This window comes from Manduca sexta, chromosome 17 (assembly GCF_014839805.1).
Source record: "Manduca sexta isolate Smith_Timp_Sample1 chromosome 17, JHU_Msex_v1.0, whole genome shotgun sequence".
NCBI classification, from domain to species: domain Eukaryota; kingdom Metazoa; phylum Arthropoda; class Insecta; order Lepidoptera; family Sphingidae; genus Manduca; species Manduca sexta.
In genome coordinates, this window is record NC_051131.1 from 3,106,767 (window position 1) to 3,125,573 (window position 18,807).

The 18,807-nt window shown below is 36.8% G+C and overlaps 1 protein-coding gene across 4 annotated transcripts in view; it reads right to left on the reverse strand.

The window, feature by feature from the left end:
- LOC115443115 (serine/threonine-protein kinase NLK) overlaps positions 1 to 18,430 on the reverse strand; it is a 128,378-nt gene extending 109,948 nt beyond the window's left edge. For 2 of the 4 annotated variants that reach the window (XR_003938581.2, XR_005112502.1), the window contains exon 1: positions 17,804 to 18,428. Coding sequence is in view for 2 of the 4 variants with exons in the window: in XM_030168388.2 (XP_030024248.1) it covers positions 17,804 to 18,000 (197 nt within the window). In the remaining 2 variants the exon portion in view is untranslated. Of the gene's footprint in view, positions 1 to 17,803 lie in introns of all 4 variants that reach the window. The other 2 variants (XM_030168388.2, XM_030168387.2) reach the window with 2 other exon arrangements.
- Between the last annotated feature and the right edge of the window lie 377 nt (positions 18,431 to 18,807).

Here is an 18,807-nt window from a genome sequence, read left to right on the forward strand (position 1 = left end):
CCTATACAAATAGAATTTTATGGGGTTCGTTCGCTCTTTATTCATGATAGTCATTTATGTGTTATTTTTGCATGAATAAATCGTTCACTTACTCTGAAACTAGTAATAACAGTGCGAATAAACCTCGTTGAATATTTAATTACGTGCAACTTGGTCACTTAAATTATAATATAGATCTATTTGTGTCCTAAATAAATAAACCATACCTCGATATAGCAATAACACTCAGTTTTGTGAAATCCGCAGGAGAAACATAAATAAATTGTGTATTTAAACAATACATCATTCAACATTTCTATTCCAACATCAGAGAAGTTTTCACTCGTCCAACAAATGAATTACCATATTACGTCGTACACATACATCGGTTATGAATGAATATATTTTAATGAATCTTGAAAACCAAATACAATAGGCAATAACTTATAAGTGAGTATTATTAAGGCAAACGAAAAAAATACAAATGAGAGAAGAATTCGTAATAATATTGCGCAAAAACAATTTTGTCACGTACATTTACTTTTAGATACTTAAATAACAACTCTTATTTAGTTTGCGATTTCGAGAACATCTTATTAAAACGAAACAAATGCACTTATAAATTATACGCCGATATCAATGATCGTATTTTTAACAATAAAACCACAAATGCAAGCCGGACTCACGCCAACGCCCAGAGGTTCCGTAATATGGAGATGTTCTCCGGCGACTACCTACGCGTGATTTATTTTATCATGCCAAGATAAAAAGCAGGGCTAGTATCACTCATTTATTTTTTATAGTCAGCTCTGCATCGCGGCGAATAACCGGCTTATTAAAACGCGAAGAGGTCGCAGATTTGATTTTTGCACCGAGATAAATGTTTGTGTGAATTCCAATTGTTATCGTGTAAATTTATCGATATAATAAAAGTAATAATAAGCATAATGTCGATCGTAAATTCGATGGGAAATTAAAAACAAAACCATTACGTTCAGAAATCAATTCGCAGAAAACCCTGCCTAATTCAGATGAGTGCCGCTAGCATGGTGCAGACGTAAGACGTGACATTAATTTGGAGTCACGAAGCGGGGCGCGAATGCAATCACAGGCGGGAAGCTCATTCCGGGTGCATCTCCGGGAGCGGCGAGCATCGAGAGCAGTTAAATTAAGGATTCCGAACGTACTGTGCGACTATACGACTGTACGACGCATCGGAACGTGCCGCTATACTTAGCCGGGGATCCAGTGAGCGGCGCCGAGCGAGCGCCGAGCCCGCCGACATGCACATACACCTAACAACTAGCTCAGACTCCGCATCTACTGCGCTTTTGTACAGCTCGCAACTTTAATGCAGCGATATTTCATTTAAATTCCTCGAGGCGTTGCTTATTTAAAAAAATAAACTGGAGGGAATTCAACATTCGAGGTTTCTTGTAAGGAATGGATTTATGCATACTTTTTCCATAAATCCGTAAATGTTATTAATCTGTGTTTCAAGTAATTATTACTTTGTGATTTTCTGTTTAACTACAAATACACTACGGACCTTATCGATTAATCATTGTTGATATATTTATTGGTAAGGTCCCATATTTACATTTATTAATCTTTAATCCTCAACCCTACTTGTCTAAATCCAATTCCACAAATCATAGCCGTTTCATTGGTTTAGGTCCAAATAAATCATATTGATTACCGTCGCACTGGGCCTCAATGCCTACAAATGAAATGAATTATTGGAGCGAATTACGGCTCCTATTTCATAATATCATCACACTATGAGTAATATTAATTGCAGTAAGTAATGAAAGCCGCAAAAGCCATAAAACGCAGATAAAGTCACTTTTATAGTCGTCGCAGGCGAGAAAAAGAGAGCAACGCAATGGTGCGAGTGGAATATTCAATCAAATGCGACGCTGGCCTTTTACCGCTTTTGCTTATGCATTTCATTATACAAGCCAGTAGGTATCATCCTCTCTAAAACCATCGGATAATGTCGTTATTCAAGCAAAAGCCCAAACATGACAAGCCTACACTATGTGTGGTCGGAAATTCATAGTACATTTTGTTATTCCATCGCTGATCGGCGCGGCCCGCGGATAGTTCTAATTCACCCAATTCAAATCCGGAGCGAAACCCTGGGAGGTGGTCCGATGTGGGTCAACGGCCTAATCACTATAATTTGTACGGAGTTTGAATGATGTCATTGTATATGATTACCGCAATGACCAAGTTCCGGGCAAAGATTTTGTTGTTTCAGTAAAATTTGTTTTAACAACAACATGTTTTAATTTAAATAACATCTAAGCATCTTATCTATTTAAAAAAAAAAAAAAGTAAAAGCGATCAAAGTTAACTTAGAAAAGATTTTAATCTGTAGAATGAAAGTAAAATTTATAATTTTATGATTTATTTATTACCAATCTTTTTAATACTCATTATTAGTATCAATGATCGATCAGTCAACTAGCACGCGGTTTAATTTATCCAACCATCTGCGAATTCTAGCTCATAACTTGTCCAAGAGTTACAGCAAAAACATACCTAGTTCTGTATTAATAACCCCATCTCACCTTTGAGCACGATTTTGAGTGGGCGTTTAAGTTATTGAACTATTTAACAAACAAAACTTGAGCTGTCATATATCAGCTGAGTCGAAACTGTTTAATAAACCAATTCACTTGTCAAAATCCGTCATATGCTATGGGCTTAAGATATAATTTGGGGTGTTGGTAATATTTATTAAATAACGATGATATTAAGAGGCTGACTTTAATTTGACGTTTCGGATGATATCGCATTTTAAAGAGATATTATGTAGAATCTATTAGTGCGGCCCTTAGTAGTCTAGTAAAGCCCAGTTGAATTACGTGTACTATTTTCTAAATAACCGAAGTTGGATTTCTTGTAATCAAGTATAAAACACACTTGTTTCTCTTTACTGTAATTGAAAGATCCAACAATAGTAAAGTTTGTGTTTCTCTACTAAAAGTATTAAAGAGAACTTGAAAATCAAGCTTAGGATTTACAATTATAGATGTGAAGTTCAACAAAGATGTGGAAATAAGTAGATTCTTTGTTTAAATGTGTTTGGTTACGCTTATTCATTATAACTGAAGTTAAACCGTGGTAATCAATTACGGTTAGAAAATACAGTTATCTGCTATATTCATTGCGAATGCCGAATTGTCGGGCGACGCAGGAAGGTCGTATTTTGCAACGCTGCAGGCAGACAATTTGACATTGTGTAAACGTTTTCACATGGGGGCCTAAAACGGAAACTTGGGTCACGCTCGTTGCATACAAAACAAATGTGTCAGAGAACGGTCGCCACGCAAAGAATATCATTACCACAGGGCTTTCCATCGCCGGGACGATTCGACCACCATCATTTATTTACATAATAACATTCACCCAACCAGGGCCCTTATTCTGTATGATAGTGTAAATGCGTAACGCGGCCGTGTCATGTTATCTTCGAGAAATGTGTGTGGAATGGTATTCTGTAAGCCAAATTTCTATAGTACTAAACATGATGGGTTGTGTTACGTGCTTGTTACGCACTGTCAAAATAACGTGCGGGATAGAGAATAAGGCCCCAGCCTCGTAAGACTAACGCATGAATATTATTATATTTTATTTTATTTCAAATAAAGACTTACTAGGTTTTGCTCGCCACCCTTCAATTTCAAATACTAGGTTTTGCGCGCCACCCACAAGTTTTCACCTCCAGAAATGTAAAAAAACGGACTTGTGCCATTTTAAGCTGCGCTATGTCTCGTAACGGTGAAGAATAACATCGTGAGGAAAACTGCATTACCTGAGAAGTTCTTTATAGGAATTTCGAGGGTGTGTGAAGTCTATCAATCCGCACTAGGCCAGCGTGAGCTAACGCCTAATCCCTCTCAGTAGTAGAGGAGGTCCGCGCCCAACAATGGGACAGTATATTACAGGGCTAATATAATTATTATTATTAATGTATCGTAAATAGTTCGATTTAACTGCAAAGATAAAAACAGGTAGTTACGTTGAGTCAAATTAATTCAGATACCCACTTAACGAGCAGTGTATGAATACGAAATAGGATCCGGATTTTCTCTTTTAATCAACACAGCATTTCACACGGGTGTTAATGAAACTATATTTTTTTTCGCGCAGCTCACTTTCCCCACCGAAAAGATAATTATTTTATCGCAATAAATATCGGTAAGTGAGTACGTAAATCCGACACTCGCAAAAGTGATCGCTTTATTTTCACTTTCCTTTTTTCAATTTAGTTTTTTTCGCATCAACGCGACGCGTGGAAATGCGCGCGGGTAATAAATGTTTTGTTATTATTAGCATTATGTTTGAACGTGATCTAGTTATATACGATATTTCGTATACCCTTAAAGGTACAGTACCTAAAATAGCTATATTATAAACTATACAATGCCTAATTCCTATATATTTAGTAACTTGAATAATTACTATAGAAAAAGACCTCGAAGTTAAATGATCATATGAAAAACATTCAAATTCTAACGCTTATCGAAAACAGATAAAAACAGAAGATGAACCATATACATTTAAAACATAAGCGGCTGTTTTCGTTCCCTATCTCGTTTGTAGCACGTTATCAAACTTTCAATAACAATTCCATCAATATCAAGCAGAACTGCAACGGGCAGCAATCGGTGTTCAAACGTTCATACATAAATTCGATTAGGAAGTGATTGATGGAGCGAAGGACGCAGGTCACTGGGGAGTCGGCGGCGCCGCGCCCGCTCCACCGCGCCGTGTGCGGTCCCCTGCACCTACGTCACCGACGCACAATAGAGGGGGCAGCGACTGCCGTGCAGCCGTCGAGTGCCGGACAACGTGCCCGGTCCCGATCTCGGAGGCCGACACGTGAGGCGCAATGAAAAAAAAAATACTTTTGCCCTTGTATTGGCGCAAATTGCGTAAGTTTGTTTTTATTTCATTTTCCTTGTTGGATCTTTTGCAACTGACGAATCCTTGTAATGCCAATATTTTGTAGGAGTGTGTACAACAATATTAATTTTTATTTAAAATGTTCAGTGACAAACGAACAACTGATAATTAGAATTTCGTTGTCAACACTAAACAATACACCGCAAGCCGATCCCGTGGGAATCAATGGTGACATCGTTAGAACGAGTTCCAAATAAACACAGCCATAAAGATTACTATCTAGAGATCATGTGGTGATGTGAAATGTAATCTCTCCTTCCCATACGTGATGGATGGCCGACCGATCACTGAATTGGTTATAAATTGCGCACGTATTACAAACGTGAAATGACATTCTTCGGAATTGTCAGTTTCCTATATCAGTGTGAGCATTTTAATGTCTTGTTTTATACGTTTATACTCAGAAGCATAGATTACTTCGTATAATATGAGCCAGGTATTGAAGAAGACATATTTCTTTATCCGATATCAAAGTTTCAACACAATATTTCACAGTACATTTCATAAAATCAATATCATTCAGTTTCAATATATATCTCATTAAAGTGAATTGTAATAAAATGGAAGTTGTGAAAGAAGTCACGTCTCATTGCCAGTTGCACATAAACTCCAGTCTAAAGGGCATGAAACCAACGGAACGTTCCCCGGCACGGATCTTTGAAACCCCTAGGGTGTGACTGGAAGCAAAAATTATAGCGGCGTCTCCTCACTGCACAATCCAAAGCCCCCACCCTCTGCCCGAAGCGAAGGGGATGCGAGAAATTCGGGAGGCGAAATATAACAGAATTATACATTAAATGGTACTTTGTACAATTTAAGAACTTCCGTGAAGTTCAACTCGCGAGGTGTTTTAAGTTTGAATTTGCACCTAACATTTTAGAAATAATGGAAATTTTATTTAGAATTTTTTTCCAATTGAACAACTAGTGTATAACAGAAAAATATATCTATTTACATATAATTATTATTTTTTCCATTGCCTTCCATATGAATATGCCAAGAACATGTGATATATTAAAGAATTTAAAAGGACAAAGTTATCTGCCTTCATGTGTTTCGTATCTGTATATGACTAACATCACGAGACACGAAATTCAAGCGTATTTACATGTGAATATAGTGCTATAGGTAATAACTGACAACTTTATCGCGCTATGTAAAATTAAATACAGTTTACAATAAATCTGTGGGAAGACCTATGGCTAACAGCGAACAAGAACACCCTGTGGTAGGTGATGCCGTATTTATGATTTAGGTGACAGTCCGTTGGTACGTTAAGGTACCTACAGTAAAAGATGTATTTCTATGTTCATAGATAAATAATTTATACAAATTCGATACATGCGGAGTGTATAGTTTGCTCGCAATACAAATAATTTGAATGGCTCATTTATTAACCACATAAATTATCTAATAACACCGACATGAAAATTAACTTTACAAACAAGCGTGATATTGACACTAATTGGTTTTCATATAGTTGCCACTGCGTATTTCAAAATAGACTATAATAATTCAACAAGGAATACGTACTTGACGACAAAAAAATCAATAATATGTACAGATAAAATGTTTAACGAAACATCACAGCAGACAATTTCGAATTAAGGAACATCAAAATTAGATACGGCACATGCGTACGCACTATCTTATCACCGAACACACCGCGAAAATAGCTGAAACATCTGCTGTGTCAGTGTCAACAACCTGAATCGAAAGCTAAACATAAAAAAAATAATGTTTGTATATTGATAGCGCGCCAGAACGAGAGCGCGGGAAACGTTTTTTTTTTTAATTCTAATCGTAACCATAACATTGCGCGTTTTACAGCCAGTAATAAAACATGCGTGAATGTAGCACAAAAGTGAGACTTATCACTAGATATACCGATCGCTGTGCATACGACTCAATAAGAACAAGCTATAAAATACAATATAACGCATTTTGAAATAATATTTGGCGCACGCTATTTCGACGCTACTACGTTGCAAATTTGAGTGAATGTCAATGGCACGTAAACGAGTTCGCGTGTGTATGACTGTGTGTCTGTTGGCTGTAACGTCCGCACAGGACGATAAACGAAATCGTGAGGTTGATTGAACCCATAGATGCGAGTTATCGCGAGGATCCTGTACATGTCGCCTTATTAATGCTGCATTCTCATCATACTGTATAGTGAGATATCGTGGAACACCACGATATGCATCAGTGAAAGGTGAAATTTTCCGAAAGGAAACCCAACACAACATATATATAGCTACTAATATGCATGTATGCGGTCAACCAATCGATCCAATGATGACTAGATTCTACATAAACTCTACACAAAGAGAAGCCAACAGGCATCTGGTTATATAGGCCCTTCGCCATTGACATACATTTTAACCATTATTACTTTTTTACGTTGCAATTATATTTACGACTGTTTTAATTCATGCGTATTTGATGCTAGACTAACTAATCTTTAAATATATCGCAACATTTTTAAACTATTAACACGTAATATGTTTACAGTAGCTATTGACAAATAAATTGCCGTAGCTATTTCTGTACTAATTAATTTTAAGTGTAATCATCCCGCACCTGCTGTCGTATAAACAAAATAAGACCGCAGTCTAAACGCACAAAGTTATCGTACATATTTTCACAAAGAACACAATTTATCTTCGTTAAGAGTTTCATCGAAATCAGTTAAGCCGTTATGACATGTTCGAACAATAAACAAAAACGCAAATGCATTTCTTATCTGTGTTTGATAGAGCGCAACTGTTAAGCAAAGGTTTGTGCTATGTAAATTACGACTGTCTATGGCTGGTTGTAAAATGGCTAGCCTGCAAGCATATTATTAAAAAAATCTAAACTAGGTATATGAGAATGATTAAATATAATACAATCACATTTTTTTTTATACTAATATTTATTAGTGGCTCACAGAGTAACAACAACTATAATCTTCATAGAACATATACCTGCATTTTATTTATACTAATATTTATTAGTTGCTCATAGAGTAACAACAACTATAATCTTCATAGACCGTATACCTGCAGTCATATGCATCTATAGTTCTATACAGCGCTTCGTTCCCCACAATTTAAAGTCCGAAATAAAAAGTACTTGTTTAGCGCAGCGGTAATGTCTGTTCGGAACTTCACCAGCGTGTAACAACTCGATATAACTTTTCTTTGTAACGATAAGCAATAGTTGTTCGGATTTATGTTCCGCTTTGTCATTTCCGAAACGTCTGGAGTCGACTAAACGACAAAAGTTATTGCTTCATTTCTAATATATACAATTATTATACGTGTACAACGTATTTTTTTTTATATAATTACAAGAGAAAGGTTAATGACCTAACGGTTATGAATCTAATCTATGCTAATATATTAAAGTTGAAGAGTTTGTTTGTTTGAACGCGCTAATTTCAGGAACTATTAAACCATTTTTTTTTTCACTAATAGGATACTACTACAAGCAAATTATTATCCCGGAAAAACATTTTCATGCAGGCCGAACCGCAGGCAAAAGGTAGTTCAAACAAAACAGACTAATAAAATAAACAATTCTTGTACTCCGTCTGTTTCAACAAAAAATAATGCCTATAATGGCGTGCGGTAAAAAAAATATTGAGCAGTCCACCCACAGCTGCTCAATAAAGAGCGAATCAGCAATGTGCCCAGTAACAATACGTACGCACAGAAATGGATGTTTGTGTTAAACGTGACTCCGAATGTTCAATGCATTCACACGTGTCTTTTACCGATTTGGTCAACACAATCCATTGTTTTTATACTGATTAACTCAACAGTTGAATTAAACACACACAATGCTGGTTTTCATTTCATCATCAATGATAGTAACTCCTAATAGTTAGACTCACTTTAAGTAAGCTTGATAAAATTGCAGACATTATATTATGCCAATTAAATACTTAACACGTATATAAGTCTAGTGATTTGGGTCATTCAAGTATACATTATAGATCCACGAATTATTAATTCTTAATTTAAAACGACGCTATTGACAAACCAATAAAATATGACCAGTTTGATAAAGCAGAAGGCAAACAAGCGTCCGAATAAAGAAAAATACACACACTAACAAAGCAAGGAAAAGCGACGAGAATTTACAAAAAACACGTCCGAGTAAAGCATGAATCTTTGGTCCAGAAATCATTTTCCCAATTGAGATAACAGAAGAGAGAATTAAAATTAAATAATGGACAAAACTATTGTGTTCGAACAATGAGAAATTTCGCACAAAACTTGCCAGTCGATAAGTTATTGAGTTTCTTTTACTTAAAATAACAGAGGGTTGCATTGTCCTTTTAAATATAACAGTAGGTTTTATGACACCTCAAACACGTGATTAAGAAGGTGAAATAAAAACTAAAGCAGGCCACACGAATACGAAACATCACTGTGAGATTCATCACGCAATAAGTGACTAAAGTTACTGAAATAGATACATCAAATTATCTATCGAATCGTGCAAGCGAATCGAAACATACTTATTGTTTTTTTCTAAACCAGATTGACTCATTTCATATTCTAAACACAATAATCAAACAGACTATCGCACTGTATTTTATTTCAGAAATAATTTAATCTATGAGAACCAAGAGATTGTTGCAAACAAACTAGATATTAAAACTGTAGATACCGGCAAACAGTCCGGATTAGAGTAAACAGATAAGCGAGACAGGATCTTTTAAATGGAAACGCATCTGCAAACTCAATGGGATTTACGCTGTGGAACTACAAACGTACATTTTCTAATACTATCTGGACATCTATCGCTCGATATTAACCGGGATTAAAGATTATATTGATAAAAGGAATTCGTACGAGCATGTAGATAAAATCCGCATAAAGGTATAAAGTCTTTAGTATAAGCCGTTGATTCTTTAAATCGTTAACGTAAAACAAAACAATTTGCAAACAAATTATACCAACAGAAATGTATAAATTTGATCATTCAAAGGTTCTTACAAACACTAACCTTTTCAAAGTTTCAACATCCCACGCCTTACTACGCGTACAATTCATAAGATTAAACGTACAAAAAATAGCAATTCAAATATAAAGAGAATAAATGTTGATGGAGTATATTGACCCATCACAGACTTTACGTAAAAAACGGCGTGCAGTAAAAACAAATAATTATAATAGATGAACTTGTTAATATCAGAGATAAAACTATCTATACAGGAAAGATAAAAAAATAAATAAAAAAAACTATCTACACAGCCAAGGGCGATTTAATACAACTGGATATGCGTAGTTGTAGAGATTAGCAATCAATTTTTTTAAATAGTTTATAATATAAAAAGCTATATTATAGAAATTAGGGTCCTTTTAGCATGAATTTATCTCTTCAAGGCACCAAAAACAATATTTCAAGTTAATAAGCAGTAAAGAAGTGAAACTATAATTACACTAATAAACTGCCTTTCCAACATGATCTTCCAAATATCAATAATGTCTCATAAGCAAATATTATCTGCATCCGTACAAAGATTTATATCCAACATGGTTTTCTCACAAGACGCAGGAGTAATTTATGGAAATATCTTTTAAATCGTAATCAGGTATCACTCAATCAATACGGCACCTTTCTCACGACAGCAATTATCGGGCCACGGTGATGAAGCAAAAATTTCATCGGTTAATGACTGACTTGCATTAATTAGGCTCCGGCCGGGCCAATGGCTATAAAATTTTTCACTTTGTAAAATAGCAGAATGGTATAACGGCAATGGAAGGTCAAAAGGACACGAAAGCAATTTAAAAACTGTGTTTCCTTTTATTTAAAAAAAGAACTGTATCCGTATGATAGTTCCATATTCAAAGTCATAAATAACGATAACATAGGCTACAGACTACAAATTAGGTCGAGCGCGACATGTGACCACTTCAATATTTTTTATCTACCTCACAAATTCAATAATTAAATTATGTCATGTCACATAAGGTATGTACAATAAGTAGTCAGTTGACGATAGACACCCCGTGACCCGGTTAGCGTAGCCGTGCCAGTGCGATGTACGTCGGTCGTCGATCGTGTTGCACCGCCGTTATCTCGTCCACTTCGCACATCTGCGCCTACGGCCGCACATGTGCCGCTAGTGGTAATATTGGAAGCGGATTTGGCACAAACGAGATCGGCACAAATAATTAACAGATCCGTGCTCATTAATATTAGATCACGCAATCTATTGTGATGTAACCCGCAGACGGCGAATGCCTGCGTTGCCTTCAGTTATGTTGGAATGCTTCAGATTTCTATTGATGTGTATAATCTGTAACTCTCTCTGCAGGTAGCGTGTTACAAGGCCACTTGTATGGTTCGTTATTGAACACAGATTAAGATACGTTAAAGAATATTTTCCAATTGTGTTGTGTTTGTTACTAACCCAATTTTTTTTATAGAAAAATATCACCCCTATATTGCATGTTGTTTTTGAAACTAATAGTCGTAATATTGGACCATAAATAAAAAAACTTCGACAGTACTCCCTTAGGCACACAGCATCTCTTCCATTGTCAATCCGTAAAGGTTATAATTGCTAAACCAGCCAATATATACATATTATAGAGAGGAAATATTGCAGAGTGAAACTTGCATTTAGAAATGACGTCGACTCGAAAACGGCGCAAAGTTATAGCAATCGTTTCGATGAAAACTACTCCGGTTTCGTCATGCTTTCTTGACCTACGTAAATACCCGACGACAGATAAAAGTCTGTAATTACTTACGTCACTAGGATCTCAGTGAGATAAAACAATTACGCGGAGAATACTTAAATAACAACCCGAGTTACTCACTATACAAACACGAAAAAACTAGGCAAAATGACACTAACCGGAATAGCAGGTACTAATATCTAACCGTGAAAAAAAAACGCAATTTGAAACACAATAAACCATAGCACAGAATACGAAACCTCAACACAAAATCCTTTTGAGTCGTTTCGTTTAAAACGCATCAACAAGAAAATTGGTGTGAAACTTTGGTGAGGCAGTTTTAATCAACGGTGTTGGCACAAAAACCATTTAAAACCCCATTCGAGTCCGGGCACCGCAGTTCGCCATAAAGGCGGATGGATCAAGTTTTTCAACATGGCTCGGAGCAATTAGATACGGCGAGCTGGGTGGAGACTGTGGACTATAGGCGCGACCCGAGGCGCGGTGGACGGCCCGGCCCGCGCACCACGATCAATCAACCCGCACCCTGCGATAATTAATTTACTATACTATAGGACGACCTGGGCCTATCTGTACCGAGTGCCGAGTGCCAACCTATGCGACGACTTGAAAGCTCCGTGTGATCGATTGTCCTGAATTAGCGAGCAGCCACAACGCGCGTAATAAATCTATGACAACGCGACGGTTAAAGGTTTCAGCTGGTGTGGGGCTAGCGCGGCTTGTTAAATTTAAACGTGTTTATACTGTGATATTAATGCTATACTCATATTTTTCCTATTCTTACGTATAATATTGGTAAATTACTATATAGGTTAATTAAATTAGGCCAGACTCAAATACAATGTTATTTCATAAATTAACAAATTCTGCAAATCATACGACTGATAAAATGATAATTAATTTAAAGAAATGGCGGTTTAGTTAAATCTAACATTGAAATCGAAATATTTGTTTTCATTTCAAGTCAATACAGGAAAATTCATATAGCAACAAGACTTTATTACTGTTGATATTAAACGAACCATTGCAGTAGTTAATGAGTTGTATCTTTAACTTCATGTGTGTTAAATATATTTTGCTCATTTTTAGGGTTCCGTTCCTCAAAAAAGGACCTTTATATGATAACTTTGTTGTTCGTTTGTGAAATTTGGTAAGAAGCAATATCAACAGTAGAGTGTAAAAAAAAATCAGTAAACCGTACAACCTACTTTAATTTACACTAAACGTGAACTGACTATTACAAACTTATACGCAGTTGGAGCGAAAAATCGTGTCTAGGGATCGACAGCAAAGTTAAGTTTGTCAAGTTTGAACTTATATACTTAGAATCCTTACCTACAAGTTTCTTTGTTTTACCCACAGCTTCTGTTTTAATAGTTAAACTCATCGTGATAATTTTGTATAAATGTGTTGAACCCTATCGTACAAAGAAACCGATATTTAATCGATAACTTATAAAGAATAAACAATCTTATCTTTCTTGGGTGCTCATTTTAATACCACGCGATATGCGACTTCATAGACCACATTATTTTGCAAATAGTTTTTTGAACTTAGTTTCCTATAACCAAGTCGATAAGGCACAATTAAAGAATCCATTCCTGAAGACTATCGATATGGTTTAGCCTCGATGATTAAACGAACGTTCGACTCGCGAGCCGTACCACCTGCGCCAAACAGATGTTTCCACATTAATCGATACCATAACAGCTTGTCATACAGTCCTTAATCGATTAAACATATTTTTTTAATAACGTTTTCAATTACTAACGCTAAGTGTAGGCCGTAGTTTATTTAAACACAAGTTTTACTGTTATTTACAACGCAAACGATATTCTCGGATGGTTGTGACGGAAACAGCATTGTAATTGTCTTGCTCGTGTCAGCGGCAGGCAATGATGAAACCGTTATTATTCGCTGTGACGAACACAGAGTGAAACTTCTATGTAAAGGGGTCTTAAATAGATTTCTACTTATTGTATCATTAATCTGAACATAAATAGATGCATCGCGGACTCGGAATGAGTTGCCGCTCGTTCAAAAGAAAACAAGCAAAAGGTTAATGTTAAAAACGTCCTTATTTGCATTGAACGAGCGAGTGCACGAGGAGGAACTGCTGGAGCGGGGCAGGTTACGAGTTTTAGGGCTCTCGACCGGCGATCAACGCGGCCTCGGAATAATCAGGCGCGCCTCCCCTCGTCGCGGTCGTTCACACACAATCGACGCGGCAAGCGCCATGAGAGCCCTACCTACGCACAACGAGTCGACACAAAGCATCCACCCATATCTAACCCCCGGGCCCCGGCGCATGAATGCTGCACTACTTCAAGACGCACGCTGCAAAATTTGAACCGTACCACACAGATACAGAACGCGATATTGCTCACTATCGACGATCACGCACTTACTGCATCTATTTCAAAAGGGACACGTGCGCCAAAATAAAATCGAACCAATAGTAATGTAATAAAGAACAGAATCGGACGGCGAGGCGCACCGAGCTGACTACGCAATGTGCAGTAGATTGTTAGGTCGGTGAATATTGAAAATCACTCTTATGCCTTTAACAGTGAATCGAATACGCGATGGCGGTGTATGCAAACACCACGTGTTTACAGATGGCAACTGGTGCAGATTACACCGTCGACTGCCTAACTTCGGCACATGTAAACTTTAGAAAATCCCCCGTGACTTGTTCGGTTTTATACAACGCGCAGGCGTAAAAGGAGAAGCTGTTTCGCAATAAAACTGATAAAGACAGTTAAAAATTAAATAAAACGAGATAATAAAACCGTGGCTATTGAGGCTTTCTTTTAGTTTAACGAGCATCTCGCGTTCAGGGGTTGTAAAAGTGCGCATTCGTGAGGCGTTCGTGCAAGTCGTACAGTACTCGCTCGCCGCGCTTATATTATTTGAATTCAATGGAATTGGAGACGACTGCTCAGTATCGACATAACGGGAGTTACATCCTGGTACGTGATTTAACAAAGATTAATTCTGTATTTAAAACCGCTTATCTTGTTATACATACGAAAGTTTTACTGATTACACCATTACACGTTGAAAAACTTAACGAACTGTAAAACAACAAGCCGTACCTACCTAATTATAATCGAATCCATTTTTTATACTAAAAGGATTTATCTAAACAGCTTCTGCATATAAGGTTGTTAAGCGTAAATGTGCTGTGAAGCAAGGTGATCTAACATATTACCGTGCATTTCACACTGGGATTTGCTAGTTTTTGCGCCATTTCGCTTTAACCATTCCGGCGCGCAAATACGCCGTAAAACGTTACCAGCTCGATAAGAAACGACATTGTGTTTCATTTATTGCAAAATATGGCGCACGTGGAGAGACGGTGCCACTGCTTTGATTGTTCCAAGCCTTACAACTGATTGTACTACATGCTTCAGCTATAAGTAAAAGATTCAGGGTACTAAATTGTTCATACACATTTGCTTATAATCAGTTAGTTTTAACTTACCATGGTAATGTAATGTTCAAAGTGAAGAAATACTCGGAATTCGTAAATATATTCATTTGGTTTCGTAACAGTTCTTGGATACTCGACATAAGATAAATTTGACCGCGTCTCGACAAATCTAATGAAGGCAAGTAATAAACTTGAAAGGATAAACCTGGGACAAATACTTATACGCAAATTACTACAGATACTTAGAAGGAAGCACTATTAATTGAAAAAAAAAAGAAACTAACCTAGGTCATTGTCTGTCTTTGATTCCAGATTAAATATTGAGTACAATGTACCACTTACAAATCACGTTAAATGTTAATTATTACTGAATCTCAGAATCAGACAAGAACTATAATTGCTTTTAAAAGTCTTAAAATTCCGAAGCGGTTTGAAGCTATAGCTTCATTTGAGTCTACAAGTTCTATGGCAGCTCTTTCTTTTATTTTACGTCCAGTCCGTACTTAACCCCTAGAAACAAAAAAATGGTTGCTTGATTTCCAGTTTGCAGTAGTCTTTTCAAGTATAACAATGGATTGTCTAAAAATATCTTTAAGCGTATTTTTTTGTTTTCGGACAAATATGATTGGAAACCTTTCAATACTCGTTATAGCCGAAAACTAATAGTGATAATGTGAAAACAATGGCGAGTTTAGCGTAATACTCTCGCAATCAAAATCAGAAGTTATAAGAAACATTGTGAACATAAAAAGGCTCAATGTCATACAGATTGTTGTTCTAGTATGTTTTATTATACTGTAAATTAAAATTTAGAGTTTGTGACAATTTAAATAGGTAAGTACTAGGAAATGTATTGTACATTCTGTCTGCATATAAACTAAGGTAATCACAATATAACAGATTATAATTTACTGCAACTAACTCGGTACGTCTGCAATATTCAGATAGCGTCTAAACTACGAAAATACATAAATTTAAATGTTCTTATGTGACTTTAAAATACAGCTATTTCACGCGACTGTTTGTACAAAACTTAATCACGTGATCTTTTTTTCTATATTTGTTTGGAAGAGAAAATCACCAAAAAGGTTGAACAGATTTTAACGGAATTTTTATTGATAGATACAGGAATTTTCAGCGTAACCCGGGGATAACTAGATGCTAGAAGGACTATACGAAGAGTCGCGGACCGTAACTTCGAAAATACTAAAAGTTGATACGCCAACTCAGTTATGATGACTGCAATGACACGACAATACTTCGATATGAGAGAAAATCGCATCACTAAGCGGCGATAGCCTAGTTGGGTGTGGAACGGACTGCCAAGACGAATGTCCGCAGGTTCAAATCCCAAGGGCACACACCTCTGACTTTTCTAAAATCAAGTGTGTATTCTTTGTGAATTTATCGTTCGCTTTAAACGGTGAAGGAAAACATCGTGAGGAAACCTACACATCTGAGAAGTTCTCTGTATAGGAATTTCGAAGGTGTGTGAAGTCTACCAATCCGCACTAGGCCAGCGTAGTGGACTAAGGCCTAATCCCTCTCAGTAGTAGAGGAGGCCCGTGCTCAGCAGTGGGCAAGTATATAATACAGGGCTGATATTATTATTATTATTATTAAGTGTTACTGGCATTAAAATCGCCGCGTCTACGTGGCAAATTTTCCAAAATGTTGGATACCAAAATTTCAATTCTATGGAAAATGAAACATTTTGGTTTAAAAATTAAGCTGTCAAACTTTTACAAAGAACAAATTGAGAAAAGTTGATTTAAAACTTGGTTTTGATCCACTCAAACTATTAAGATTAAAATATTATGAAATAGCTACAAAAACACAGTGTCAAACCTTCTCTTCCATATTATATATCATAGTTAAATTAGTATTCATGGTTTCTCAAAATGTCTTTGTTACTTCCGAGTTTACCTACTACCTACTGTATATCTTTGTTTAGGTACGTTGGTCACCGACATTTACCTACATATACCTTTATAAGTACAAAGATTATAATTCATCAACTTGTAGGTAATACCAAATTTATTGTTGTATAATTGTTACAAGTAAACAATATTTACTTATCACACCTTGATAATGGTATGATCCAGATTGCAGACCCAATAAAGTTGCGTGCATACCCTTCTAAGCTTCATTCATTACCCATAGGGATTATTGTACACAGGTAAGACTGGTTTTGACCTTATGGCTTATGGTCCTCAACTTTCACACCTCTACAGCTAGAATATTAAACAGTGAACACCTAGGTAATAACTTATGTAGAAACTATAATACTGTTAAAATGTGCAATTTCAGTTTATTGTTATTGTTTTGTTTTAAAACAATACACATTCTTTCTAATTGCTCAGTCAGAATGCAGTCTTAATGATATTATTCATTATAATTGATTTTCCTGTATAAAACATATCGCTTATAATGAGGTATATTTAGCCAAAGTTCATGAACATGATTACAAAAGTGTTGGAAGCATACAACTCGAAATGTCGACGAATATATTGCACAGATTAAACCAGAGCGGTTTATGCGCGAAAAGTTTCAAAACTATCCACGCGGCAAAAGTTACTCATTCAAAGTTAATAGTTGCGGCAAAGTTATGGCATTAATAAATCGTTGCGGTAGAAGCGGATTCGATAGCAAAAACACAGGAACGGTGATACAACAACAAACAACAATAAAAGCAGTTACTCACCACACAACACCGAAGGCACCGTATCCGATGGGCCGGTCTGGCTGCACGTCAGTGGGGATGGCCGGCGTCTGGTAGTAGGGCGCCGCTGCCGCCAGGATGGCGCCCTGCGGCGCGCTCTGCGTACCGCCCTGCATCAGCGACATGGACACACTCATGGAAACGCGAGAGTGCCGCGCGGGGCCGCTTACTGCCGCCATCCAACCGCTCAGCGGCGAGCTGTCACCGCAGACTCATCACACGGTGAACACCACGGCCTCGACAGCTCGCCCGGTCACCACACCTCTCCTCCCGGTGGACACACGACAATATCACCGGTTACTTCTATATTATTCATGCTCGGACGACTGCGGGAATCACTTCAAAACACACAGAACGTCGGGATACACGCGTCAAATTCACCAGCTATGCCACCAAATTGCTAAAAGTTATTTATTGTTAAAGTTATACTTGGTTGTTTCTTCGGCCTCTGCTTCTTCCTGGACAAAGGATGAGACCGTGAAATTTATTATCGCGGCACGAACAACGATCCGTCCGCACACCACGGAAATCGAGCGAAACTGGCAAAGGAGCGGGACGGGGGAGGGAAGCCCGGAGGACGCGATGCCAGAACGAGACGACAAATAACAATGGCGGCGATGCCTTGATCAGCTGTGCTCTGAATTTATAGCTACATCATGACAAACAACTGAACTGTCGCGAATTATTATAATTTATAAATGCGTTTAAAATACCCAAAAATTTCATTTTAACTTGCTATAAAATGTAGATTTAAATTTTTAACTTCAACATTTTTATGTTACGCTGACGTCCGCCATCTAGCGTCAATTATAAACTTTTTTGTTTATTTTTATAACCAGTTTTATTCAAATTCAAAAAGTAAAAGATTGTAGGTTTTAATGAGTTATTAATTATATGATAATATCCATTATAATATCTCCAAAAGTGAACTTTGCTAAAATTTTATATTTAACGAATACTTTAAAAATAGATGGATAAAATTAATT